The 13,150-nt window shown below is 55.3% G+C and overlaps 1 protein-coding gene across 1 annotated transcript; it reads left to right on the top strand.

The window, feature by feature from the left end:
• The first annotated feature begins 279 nt into the window (after positions 1-279).
• WNT8B (Wnt family member 8B) lies at positions 280-12,652 on the top strand. The gene is made up of 5 exons (XM_065407714.1): positions 280-315; positions 3,164-3,302; positions 4,891-5,016; positions 10,155-10,297; positions 12,095-12,652. The coding sequence occupies exons 1-5, from the start codon at positions 301-303 to the stop codon at positions 12,650-12,652; spliced, it is 981 nt and encodes a 326-aa protein (XP_065263786.1). The 5' UTR covers positions 280-300.
• The last annotated feature ends 498 nt before the right edge of the window (positions 12,653-13,150 follow it).

Below are 13,150 nucleotides of genomic sequence, written 5' to 3'. Positions count from 1 at the left end.
AATTATGAGGCGGGGGAGGAGGGCCCTGCCCCAGGCTGCAAAGAGGGGTGAGGGGGGTCACAGCTTCCAGGGTGGGGGCAGCTGTTGCCCCAGAATGGGCCAGCAGTGAGCAGGTGATTTCCCAATGTGGAAGGGCTCTGAGGAGGGGGAAGGGGCTTCTCTGCCCCGGGGGGAGGGGCTGGGAGGCCAATGCTGCTCTGAGCTGGTGAGGGCACCGCAGAATTCCAGGCATTCCCGTGGGCTGATTCCTCGCCACTGAGGGCCTGTTCTCTCTCTTCCAGGTCAGTGAATAATTTCCTGATGACCGGCCCGAAGGTAAGAGAAATCCCTTTGATCTGCGCTTCGGATTCCACTCAGCCCTCAGAGGCATCTCGGTCCTTTCCTCCATCTCAAGCCGCCCCGCTGGCCTCCCCATGCAGCGTGCCAGCCGGAGGGAGCTTGGGGGAGGGTGGGGAGGAGATGAGGCTGCTTGTCCAGTGCCCATCACTGCGCTCTGGCCTGTGATTGGTTCTGCTCACTGGGAACACCGGCGTCTGTCTTGGGGGCTGGATCCCAGAGCTGTGCCCATTGACACCAGGCTCTGGGGCCTCTAGCTCCCACATAACCCAGGTTTGCTGGCTGTTCCCACTGCCCCCCCCCCCCCCCCCCACCGCCCTGCAGCAGAGACAGCATCAATTTGTCCACTGTTACAATGCCAGGCTCCCCGCTGGAGAGCTAAGGGACATCAGGTACAGCCCCCTGGGGGGGGGGGGGCACCACACTGCCCCCTGCAAGGAGACACCAGTCCTCAGGCGGGGCAGTCCCTTAGGCTCAGATCGGCCTGGGAGGAAGGGTGTTGCAATCTGGCCTGTAAGGACACGGGTGCTGGGGACACTGGAGTTACAGCCCGCTGACCCACGGCATCACAACAGCATGACATGAAGGCTTTGCCTCGAGCACAAGGCTCAGCGTGTGGCCCTGGAAGCAGCATAGGGATGGGGAGAGGTGGATGAGGGTGGAGAAAATAATTCTTTTAGGCCAGACCCCTGCCCTCCACTCACTCACACAGCGGGTAGCGTTTCACACTCGCTTTGCACAGATGTAAATGAGGCTAGGGAGAATCAGGCCTTTGACACCAGCGTGAGCGGAGCCATCCCAGTCCGGATCCCTCATGTGAAGTATGGCAGTGTGATCATTTACACCTCTGCCATGCGCTGAATGTCTGCATTTTGACACCCACTTTGCACGTCGCAAGTTACAATAATACCTAGCTCTTTTCGTCTGCAGATCTCGAAGCACGTTACAAAGGAGGTCGGTATCATGATCCCCCATTTTACACAGAGGGAAACTGAGGCACAGGGAGGGGGATGTGACTTGCCCAAGTTCATATAGCACCCTGCTGGGAATAGAAGCCAGGTTTTCTGAGTCCCAGTGCTGTGCTCTATCCACTAGGCCCCACGGCACTAATGACTGCACATTATGTCAGGCTGTGTTACTGGATATGTCTACACTGCCACGTAAACCCAGGGTTCAAACACTAACCCCCCTTCCATCCACACACAAATCGTGCTAACCCTCAGACCCAGGGTCCAAGTCTGAGTCAAGCCGGGACCCAGGGTTCAAGCCCTATTGCCGTGCAGCGTAGACACAGCCCCACTGGACATGTGCTCTGGGATTCTGCCAAAACTATCCTACAGGCTGCCTTCCTTTGTGCTCTGGGCAGCCAAGTTTTCCAACACTGCGCCCATGGGTGCCGACTCTGTGGGTGCTCCGGGGCTGGAGCACCCACAGGGAAAACTTAAAGGGTGCTCTGCACCCACCGGCAGCCAAGCTCCCCCCTCCTTGCCTCCTTCTGCCCCTGACAGTGCGCTGCGTCCCCGCTCCTCCCCCTCCTTCCCAGCGCTTCCCACCCCCCGCCGCCTAACAGCTGTTTGGCAGCACTTAGGACTTTCCGGGAGGAGCGGGGACGCGGCACGCTCAGGGGAGGAGGCGGAGAAGAGGCAGGATAGGGGCAGGGACTTGGGGGAAGGGGGGTGGAATGGGGACGGGAAGGGGGCAGGGCTGGAGTGGGAAAATGGGGGTGGGGCAGGGACTTTGGGGAAGGGGTAGAATGGGGGTGGGGCGAGGGCAGTGCAGGGGCAGGAAGAGGCGGTGCAGGGACGGGGGCAGGGAGGGTCGAGCACCCACCAGGCAGAGGGGAAGTCGGCGCCCATGACTGCACCACGAACAAAGGGCTAGAGTGGCCATATTTGGGGAGGGCACTAGGACGTCTGGGATATGGGTGGTTGGACTTGGGCCCGCGCCCCGCATAATATGGTGTAGACAATGGAGCCCCTGCTTGGAACCCAGGTTTCAACAGTCACTAACCTGGGGTTACAAAGGAGTGTAGACACTCGAGCCCTAGGTTAGCAAACCCAGGGGCTGCTAACTTGAGTTCTGCTAACCCTGGGCTTCCATCACAGGGCAGCCAGATCCTGTCGGACAGATCCTCAGCTGGGGGACATCAGTGTCACTCCATGGACTAGACACCAGCTGAGGATCTGGCTGTTCTGTCAGAGCAGAGCCCACGCTGTCTGGTCCCTCTGCTTCTGAGGATCCCTGATCCCAGGGGAGATGGGAAAGTTAGTTCCCCATCAATCCCTTTCGGCGGTGTTTCAGTAACACTGAAAGTGTCAATTGGGGGCAAACCCCATCCTGTCCTTGGCTAGAGAGGGCAAGCGCTGTCCTCTCTGGGGCTGTCCTACCGGTTCTTCCTGCAGCTTAGCTCCTCCCACATAACCCCCAGAGCTGAAATACAGACAACATCCAGCACTGCACACTGTCAGCGCCCGGTCACGCCCCCAGCTGCTTAGCCTTACGACTCCCTGGGAGGCGGGTCAGGGTTATCATCCTCTTGCTACCCCTGGGGAATCTGAGGCACCAGGCAGTTAAATGACTGGCCCAAGGCCCCACCCATCTGGGAGTAGCATGGTGCAGTTCCTGGCTCCTGATCCTGTGTTCAGAGGGTGCCGCCTCTCGGTGAATATCCAGGAGCAAAACGGAGCTGTGGTTCCCAGGTGCTGCTGGGCTGTGCCGGAGCCCTGCCCCCAGCAGCGAGCCCTGCCCGTGGGGGGCACACCTGTGCCAGGGGTGCAGCTGCCCGAGGACACGTGGCCCTTTGTGACCCGCTGCCCTCCCCGTGCAGGCGTATCTCATCTACTCCAGCAGCGTGGCGGCCGGGGCCCAGAGCGGCATTGAGGAGTGCAAGTTCCAGTTCGCATGGGACCGCTGGAACTGCCCCGAGAGAGCGCTGCAGCTCTCCAGCCACGGCGGGCTGCGCAGTGGTAAGGAAAGCATTGGCTACAGCTCATGGGACCCCTTCACCACAGGTTAGAGCCCACAGGCCCCTGCTTTTCCTGGGGATCTCCTCGTCTCTCCCACTAGGCCCTCCCTCCCTTTTCTCTCTGGGCACATCCTTCCCAGGCCCTTTCTCCCATGGCTGGCCCTGTCCTCCCTGCTCCCCCCATGGCTGGCCCTGGCATTGCTCTGGGGAGGTGTGTCTGGACCACGGCTGGCACAGTGGCATGGGGACATGGCAAACATCACCATCCCAGGGCTGCGTGCCTGCTGAGCCCCCACTTGGCCAAGGTTGGGGTTGGGTTCAGCAGACACACACACAGCTGGGGCAGGTTTCCACCCTCAGTGCCTGCCACCCCGTGAGGAGGAACGGAGACAAATCAGCTGAAAGCCCCTGTGGGAGGAGATGCTAGAGCCAGCCCTGGCCTCTGCCCTTGGGACACGCGCAGGGATGGGGAGGTGGCCCGGTGAGTGGATACAGAGACTGAGAACAGGGCTGGGGGGAGGGGAAAGCAGATGTGGGAGCTGGCTAAAGAGAGGCTCCTCCACGGCTCTGCTCTGGCGATCAGGTTCTGGGGCCAGCAGGCCGACAGGGGGGGCTTCCCTAGCGCAGCTTCCAGGGGGCTGAGGTCCAATCGCTGCCCAGTGCGGCTCTCCTGCCTCAGCACCGCTGCAGGGCGGGCGGGTTGCTGGGGCCTGCCAGAGCCTCCCAGGGTGAGCATGGAAATGGCTCCCCCACTCCCCCCCCCTCACCTACCTCCCAGCAAGAAACACCTTTGCCCCAGACCTGACTCTCATAGATACCCATGCTCACTGCCTCCGCATGGGGCGGCTGCCAGGCTCCAGGGGTCTGGGAATGGGCTACAGAGCTGGCTCCTGGGGATTAGCACTAGGCTCAAGGGCCAGACCCTGGGGGATCAGCAGCAGGCTAGAGAACCAGAGCGTGGGGGTCTTTGTGTGGAAATTGGCAAGGAGCTAGCAGGCCTTTCTCTAGCTTGCCAGCTGAATCCTGCCCCAGCTGGTCCTGGAGATGAACCACATGTCGTTATCACCTGGGGCCCCAGGGAAATGAGTTGATCATTTCAGCCCAGGTCCTAGTGGGCTGGTGCCAGCATCACAATGGGCCCTGACTGGTCACCCTTTGCTATTGATCCCAGCAGAGGTCGTGCCTCTGTGCGGAAACGACCCTAGAGATAGTCCCTGCAGCTCAAAGCTGAGGCATACTGGCGGGGCCATGCGAGCGAGGCTTACCCTGCCGGTGCCCATGCTGTACCCTGTCTGGGGCCGGATGGCAGGGCTGCCAATCCAGCACATTTCCCCAGCACTACATCCACTGACGTATTGTCTACAATGGGATAGCCCAGGCAGGGCAGCATTCTGCCCTTCACTCTCCAAAGGGCCCCAAGCAGGGAGGAAAAGATACCAGGTTAACCCAATCCACGTAGCCTCAGCTCAGAGCCACAGAGACCTGCGCTTGGAATCTTCTCTTCCCCTACGGCAGGAGCTGGCTCTGCTCCACGCAGCCCATAGTGAAACCTTTAGCGTTTTCCATCCCCGTGTGTTTGTGCCTGACAGCAAACCGAGAGACAGCCTTTGTCCATGCCATCAGCTCGGCGGGCGTCATGTACACGCTGACGCGGAACTGCAGCCTTGGGGACTTCGACAATTGCGGCTGTGATGACTCCCGCAACGGACAGCTCGGTAAGAAGCAGATTAGCTGTGATTTGCGTGTCTTGCCCCCTACCACACTGGGTGTCTCTCCACTTCTCCCCTTGAGTCTGGAGAAACAGCTCCTTCCCTTGGTCTCCTAGTGGCAAAAAGGCTCCAGAAAGTGTTCCAGGGTTGGATCCTCACCTGGTGCAAGCTGGCGTAGTTCTATGGAAGTCAATGGAGCCAAGTCAATTCAGACCAGGCGAGGAGCTAGCCCTGAATTTATAGCATTGTCCAACCCTTGCTTAATTTTCTTAACTCACCCAAAAGAAACACACACACGGACCTGATTTTCTCTGGTGTAAATCAGGTATAACTTCATTGAAGCCAATGGAGCAAGACCAGTGTAAAAATGAGGAGAGAATCAAGTTCCACAAGTCTAACCAGTCACAAACTCTCAGACCACTCATAAACCAGACACAGACACCTCACACACTCACCATAGCAGCCCAGTCATTGCCAGTTTGGCTTTATTGGCCAATAGATTTAAAAGTGGCCACAGATTTTTAAGTATGTTGGGGTGGTAGGATGGTCAGCCTTCAGGACAACTGACATCTGGAAATTGAAAGAGCAGGGTACTATATTAATGCTTGGAGCGGAATTATTATTATTAGGGCTGGTTAAAAAATTTACACTGAAAATGTTTTTTGATGGAGAATTGGCAAAATTTGTTTTTTGCAAAGAAAGCATCTGCTTTCCATGGAAAAGTTCAACTTTTTGTTGAAAAAATTGAATGCCTGAAAACTTAAAAAATCCTTTCAATTTTCAGCTAAAAACCAAAATGTCTAGTCTAAATGCCAGCACAATATCCCATGGGATTTGTAGTTTGGAAGCATCATGTTCCCATTCTTCTTTATGGACCAGGGTCCTCAGATAAACTTCATCTCCCATGGTGCATTATGCCATATGACCTCCATGATACATGGCTTCCCCTCATCAAGAGGGGAGATTGCTGCATCATGGGAGATCTAGTCCCACCAGGGAGCCCAGACCATAGAGGAGAATGGGCATGTGAGGCCCCTGAACTACAGTTCTCATGAGGCACTGCGGTGGCATTTCAGAATAAAATATTTCAGTTTTTGATTTTTTTGCTCAAAACTCAAAATTTTCCAGGGGAAAAATTCTGACCAGCTTTAGTTATCCTCCCCACACGAGGTTAGGCGTATTTCTCTCCTTTTATTCTGGAGTTTCTCACTCCTGCAGTCACACCATCTCTCTCTGTACATTGCAACTCAACCCTGTTACAAGCACCTTGGATCAACATGGATTCCTCAATGTCCATGTTATTTGCTGCATTAATTGTGACCATTATTGTGCACTGTGTGGCATTATTTAGAAAGCGCAGTGGGAAAACCCTGCGGTAGAGTCACTCACAGAGGGCCCACGGGACAGCATCACAGAAGAAGCCAGGCAGTTCCATAGGGTGCCCGTGCTCCAGGGATTAACCCTTAGGAAGACACCAGGGTTAACCGCAGAGATGTTTGGGGGATCATAGCATGGGAGCGCAGAGGGAGTGAATCACACCAGCGAGACACATGCACCATTCTGCACTGAACTGAGAGGAGCCCATCTGTTTGCTGAGTGCCCCGGTTGGTCCCCAGCCTGGAAGCTGATGGGAATCCTTTCCATTTGTTAAGAACCTTCCAGCCAAAACAGTCTCAAAATGCCACACAAACCATAGGGCTGCTGATCACCCGACGCTGAATGGCCACAAATCTGAGCCCATAGTCAGAAACTATGGAACTTTCCCAAGAGGCACCTTCCCTTCCACACCTGACTCCGGCCTCCCAGCGTGTGTATCCGGGAGGCTGTGGAAGTGCGACTCTGCGCTGTATCAAATGCGTGGTCCTGTGGTTATTAGCGCTCGCAGGGACTCCAGCTCACAGGGGCTTGTTTACAAGCACAACAGGGTTTTTTCAAGCTGGGCTCTCTACAGCTCCCACACACCCCCTATCAAAAAGGCTCTGCAGGCCAATTGTGGGCTCAGTGGCACCTGTGCAAGCTGATTGTCTTCAGAGGGTTTGTCCAGCTGTAACTGGGTGGAGCTTAGTAATCAAGCCCCAGCTGGGATCGACTTCAGCTCCCTCCCTCTTAGATGTGCTAGCTGTGCAGGGCTGATGGGAGTCACGCACAGTCATTCTACTCACTGAAATCAGCAGATGTGATCCCAAACACACAGAGGGCACAGACTGGCTGAGTCAGGAGGCGTTTCTGTATCCTTTTCAGAGCAGGATTTCTCTGTACATGGGGTTTCTACTGTTTATTCAAGTGCATTCTGTTTTTAAAAAGCCATACAGTTAAAAGGCAGCAGATAGTCACACCACTCTCAATAGTTTCTCTTTACTGATTGCTTAGCGGGGTGTCTCCAGACTCTATGTACCACACATAGATCCCACTTACCGGTAACACTGTGATCAATCCCAGGTGGGGTTCAGACACAGATAACCCTGGGACTGCCTGATCTGTGAATAACTCCTGCTTATTATTGTAACGAGCTGGCTAGCATTACTGTGCACCATTGCCTCTGCTGGATGGACTCAGAGCTGCTCGCTTACATGTCATAGCCCCAGGACCACTCCTGGAGATTCTCCGTTAGTTCAGGTGAGAGTAGGAGGCTGTGCTTTTGGAGCTGGGCCTCAGAGTTACTGCAGAGCGAAGAGGTGAGGAGGGACGCTCTAGAGGAGTTGAGTCACTGCTGGAGCACCACCTGGCAGTGGTTGTGGCATCGCTGGCCACGTTCCTCTAGCACCTCCTGCTGATGGTTGCTCTAGCCCCATCCTCTGCTCTGGGTTCCAGCCCAGGGACCCTGCAGTAAGCAGCTATCTCTGCTCCTTCAGATGGGCTGCATTTGCCTGGGCCAGCAAGCCGCATGTGCCAGTTCCCTGCCACCTGTGCTTAACACTGCCTCTCCTCTGGTGCCTGGGCCTCTGGCTTCTCCCTCAGCTCCTTCTTTCTCTGCTGGAAGGCCGACCCCAAGGACTGCCTCTGTGCACCTGGCCCCCTTTCCAGGGCCCACCACGGGATTAATTCCATCCCTGTGGCCTTCTTCAATCTGCCATCCCAGGGAGAGCGAGCTCGTGTCTCCCAAGGGCCTCCCCTGGACTGGACCTTTTCCTAGTTTCCACTGGCTTCTTTTATGAAGACACCCCAGCTGGGTGTCTTCTATCAAATCCAGCCTGATGCCCCCTCCAGGTGCAGCAAGGTGGATTGATTGCTCTCCCGCTCCTGAGAGCCCCTGTGTGGGGTAGACACCCCATTGCAGACTCGGAGAGGGGAAAGGGGAAGAAGCAGAGAGGGGGCTGAAGGAAGTGAAATGAGGGGCTGGAGTAGCAGCAGTCCCAAAGGGGAGCGTTTTCCCCACCGCGTGAGGCTGAATGAGACAGTAAGGCGCTGAATGAGGAATAATAAGGACAAGTTTAGTTACTGCATAAAAACCCTGATCTGCCCTTGCTCTTTGTGCCCCAGGCATTGGTGGGAGAGACGCTGTGTACTGAGGGGAGCCTGGATGCCTACGTTTATATCACAACCGCAATTCATAGTAGGATGTGACGCTCTGCGCTGAGGGAGCCTGACGCCTCTGCTCTGACCACCTAGCTGGGCGTTCAGGCTGCACTCTCCCCTGCGGGACTCGAGACCCCAACCGTTCTGAGGAGATAGGGGCTTGTCTAGGCTAGGGTTTGGAAAGTGTTAGCTCCCACACTAACAGCCTAGTGTAGACCCAGCAGCATAAGCGCTGACTTTTGGTTTTGCCAGTGGGTGCTTTTCAAAAGGGGTGTGTGTGCTGGGGGGGGGGGGGACGACAAGACATCTGCCAGTTTTGGGGGGAGGCTATTTTCAGCATATTTATACACTTCTTTCATATTCTAGTTACTAAATGTGTCTCTCATTGGTATCTTTACTATTTAATAATGATTCAATTGTTATGAACTACATAATTACATTATCATGAATTACAGTATATTAAAATCTACAAGCTGTCCTCACTAATGTCCCAGTTTAAACACATCATGTCTCACTGTAGCTTTCTGGATGAAACTGTCTAGGGTGACCAGACAGCAAGTGTGAAAAATGGGGACAAGGCGTGGGGGGTAATAGGAGCCTATATAAGAAAAAGACCCAAAAATCGGGACTGTCCCTATAAAATTGGGACATCTGGTCACCCTAAAACTGTCAGCAATCTTATTTACATCTAGGTTCCCTGGTATTGTCTTGATGCACGTTAAGGACAGCTACATTATTCAGTTGCGTCTGTCCCATTGATGACTGGAGATAACTTTTAAGTCTTTTGAAGCTGGAGAATGAGTTCAGGATGATAGAGGCACCGTGAGAAGGATTATTATAAATTTGCAGTGCTCTGGAAACATAGTGCTTCCAGAGTACTGAAAATGAGCCCAAGATCTCTTTCTTGAGTGGTAACAGCTAATTTAGGGACCATCATTTTGTATGTATAGTTGGGATTATATTTTGCCACATGCACTACTTTGCATTTATTATTGAATTTCATCGGCCATTGTGTTGCCCAGTCACCCCGTTTTGAGAGCTCCCTTTGTAACGCTTCGCAGTCTTCTTTGACTTAACTATCATGAGCAATTTTGTATCATCTGCAAACTTTGCCACCTCACTCTGTACCCCTTTTTGCAGATCATTTATGAATATGTTGAATATGAATAAGTCCCAGTGCAAGCCCCTCGGGGACCCCACTATTTACTCCTCTGGCAGTGTGCCTTAACTGGGCCAGTTTTAAGGATTTAACACATGTTAAAGGCATGTGGTGGAATCTACATTAGGCTGTTTACGTGTGTTAGCTAACAGCTTCCAATTCCTGGGCTAGCCAAAGCCAGCACAACCCCCGGTGCTTGCAGATGTTTTCCCTAGGGAGATCTCTCTCCAGCTCACTTAGTGTCCAAACCTGGATGAAAATGGTGTGAGGCTGTGAGAGGAGAGAATCTGGAAGTGTGACCAGGCCGTGGGCTGGCTATGCCCCGGAGGTGGCACCCCAGCTGCTCCCCATCCCCTGGCAGAGCCATCTCACCCAGGGACCCCTGCCATGCTTTACCTCCCGGGGCTGGGCAGGCAGGGGCTGCCATGTGGGAAGCCCCTGGAACTGCCCATCTCATGTCTCTCCACAGGGGGACAAGGCTGGCTGTGGGGCGGCTGCAGCGACAATGTGGGCTTTGGGGAGGCCATTTCCAAGCAGTTTGTGGATGCCCTGGAGACGGGACAGGATGCCAGAGCAGCCATGAACCTGCACAACAACGAAGCTGGCCGGAAGGTGAGCCCTCTTCTCACCAACAGGCCCTTGGGAAGCAAGGGTTTTTCCTGGGCTCTTTGGTACCCGGCCTCTTGCTGTAATAGTGATCAGCTGCACTGGAGAAAGGCAGATGAAGGGATTGCAGGAGCCAGGAGGGCAAAGTGGGATGGCAGCTTTGGGGGGCCTGGGTGTGCAGCTGGAAATAGCCCCTGCTCCGCGGTCGGACGCTAGTGCTCAAGGTAGCTGCACCTCTGTTGAGCTCTAGTGTTTTTCCACGCCACGTGGGGCATTGCACCAGTGGAGTTCAGTCTTACTGGTGATTGCTGGGTCGGCGTGTGCAATGATTCTGCAGGTCTAAAGAGCCAGTCTCCCCAGGAGCAAAGGCTCTACGTCCGCCCTGGCCGATGAGTGGCTCGTGTGCCTCTGAGTTATATACTAAGCCACGTTACTGCACTCTTTTGTCCCTGAAGGTGCCAGTACAACCCAAGTCTTCCCTAGGCAACTCCCAGCCCCCTTGGGCAGCGTCTCTCTCCCTGCTCTGGCCTTGTCTCTCCTGGGAAAACACACTGCGTGAAATCCTGGACCCACTGACATCAATGGCAAACTTCCCATTGGCTTCAGGCAGGTCAGATTATACTTGCTGTGTTAGGAATTGGGGCACTACCACGTCTCGACTAACGTGAGGTGAGCCAGGATTTGGCCCTTAATATGGTGGAGGACAGCCGTGCTTCAAAAAGGTGTTGAAGGCTGGTGGGGAACCCCAAGGACAGCTCCCCCCCCCCCCAACCCGGCTAACATGTTTTTAACCCCAACTCGCCTGTGTCTACACTGGGTGCTGCGAGGTGGCTAGCAACAGGCTGGTTAAAATGCACCTAGCAACACGTTTTCTAACAGGATGAGTTTCCCCACTGGAGCCTCCGGGTGCTCCCTGGAGGGTGAGAGAGTTCAGTAACTGGCTCACAACCATCTATTGGGACAAGGCGCTGACAGCCCTGGGGGAAAGGGAAGAAGGGTGCCGATTAGGGACCTGATCCTGGCACTTCGTCTGCATGGCACCAGGGTGTAGTCAGTGGATGAAGTTACAGGATTAGGGCCCAGTGTAGCTGCGGACACTGAAAATAGCCCCCTTCTCCGGAGAAGCTCTACTGAGGAAAGCTGGAGGGGGAGCTTCCTTTCTGGAAGCAGCAGCAACATGTAGGAGCAGCAGCAACATGTAGGGAACCCTTCTGTGGTTCAGAAGGGATTGTCAAGTAATTGAGGTCCAGTCTTTAAACAGAGGAGAGAGAAGGGAGTTTACAAACACTGATCCATTCAGCTTGGCTCTTTTCTTTGAAATGTAAATCTGCCCTGTCATGTTTGCAACCCAAACACAGCAGCCTGGTGCAGCGCTAGCAGGCAAACCCCACTTGCTAGCTGTAGAGGGAACCTGGCCCAGGCTAGCCTCACCAGCCGCACTGCAGAAAGTGCTGAATTGTCACCATAAAACGTGCAGCAGCGACAGCAACAGTTGCATTCTGCATTTGGTTTTGCAAATCCTTTTGGTCTTAATCATCTGCTGCCCGGGTCTGGAGGGTTTGCGCGTGTGTGTACATGCGCACTGCAAATCACTCCATTCAGACACTGGGTGGAGACATGGGTAAATGTGTGTGTGGGGTTCATGCCATGATTTTATCTTGACAAAGCCCCTTTCACTAGAAAAGGGCCCATGGCGAGCTCTCCTGGCAGCTGCCTCTGAGCGCGGTGGCTCCGGGGACGGTAATGCACCAGCACACCAGAGTGTCCTGGCTGACGGGCTGTTACATCCTCTCTGTCTCCTAGGCGGTGAAGGGGACCATGAAGCGGACCTGCAAGTGCCATGGGGTGTCAGGCAGCTGCACCACCCAGACCTGCTGGCTGCAGCTGCCCGAGTTCCGGGAGGTGGGCACGTACCTGAAGGAGAAGTACCACAAGGCCCTGAAAGTAGATCTGTTGCAAGGGGCGGGCAACAGTGCGGCCAGCCGGGGGGCCATTGCTGAGACCTTCAGCTCCATCTCCAAGAAGGAGCTGGTCCACTTGGAAGACTCCCCCGACTACTGCCTGGAGAACAAGACCTTGGGGCTGCTGGGGACCGAGGGCCGGGAGTGCCTCAAGCGGGGCAAGGCCCTGAGCCGGTGGGAGAAGCGGAGCTGCCGGCGGCTTTGCGGGGACTGTGGGCTGGCGGTGGAGGAGAGGCGGGCAGAGATGGTATCCAGCTGCAACTGCAAGTTCCACTGGTGCTGCGCCGTGCGGTGCGAGCAGTGCCGCAAGAGGGTCACCAAGTACTTCTGTGTCCGCAAGGAGAAGCGGGAACGGAGTGGGGGCGGCAGGGCCACTCGCAAGCTCAAGAGGAAACCCTAACGCCATCCTGGTGCCCCGTCTCCTGCCCCCCGGCAGCATTCTCTCCTGGCTCTGTTCTGTTCCCCAGCACAGCCCCAAGGAAGGCGTCGGCTCTTGGGCACTGTCCAGCTGGTGCTTGAAACGGTGCCTCTGGTGACTATGGCAGGCCACAGGCTGCTGCCGGCAGGGTCTTGCCTGCACTGGGAAGTGGCCCTCACCTCCAGCAATCTGTGGCCCACACCCCCAGCATAGACAAAGTCAGCTGGGATTTGCACACCTAAATCCAGAGCCACACCCCTCCGGCCTGCCGCGTGGCGGGGGTGACTCTGGATTTACACTAGCAACACCAAGAACTAGCTAGTTAACACCAGATGGAAACACTGCTGTTCCAGTCTGTGTCCCGGGGCAAACACAGGGTTGGCATCAGGGAACCTTAGTGCCCAAAGCTTGCCAGGTATGTGCACCAGACTACTAGACTAGAGAGAGTGGCAATCAAAGCTGGGCCTGGGGAATAGTCCT

The sequence above is a fragment of the Emys orbicularis genome, chromosome 7 (genome assembly GCF_028017835.1).
Source record: "Emys orbicularis isolate rEmyOrb1 chromosome 7, rEmyOrb1.hap1, whole genome shotgun sequence".
In the NCBI taxonomy this organism is placed as follows: Eukaryota; Metazoa; Chordata; order Testudines; family Emydidae; genus Emys; species Emys orbicularis.
Note: the sequence above shows the minus strand (reverse complement) of the source record. Positions and strands in the feature narration are given on the sequence as shown.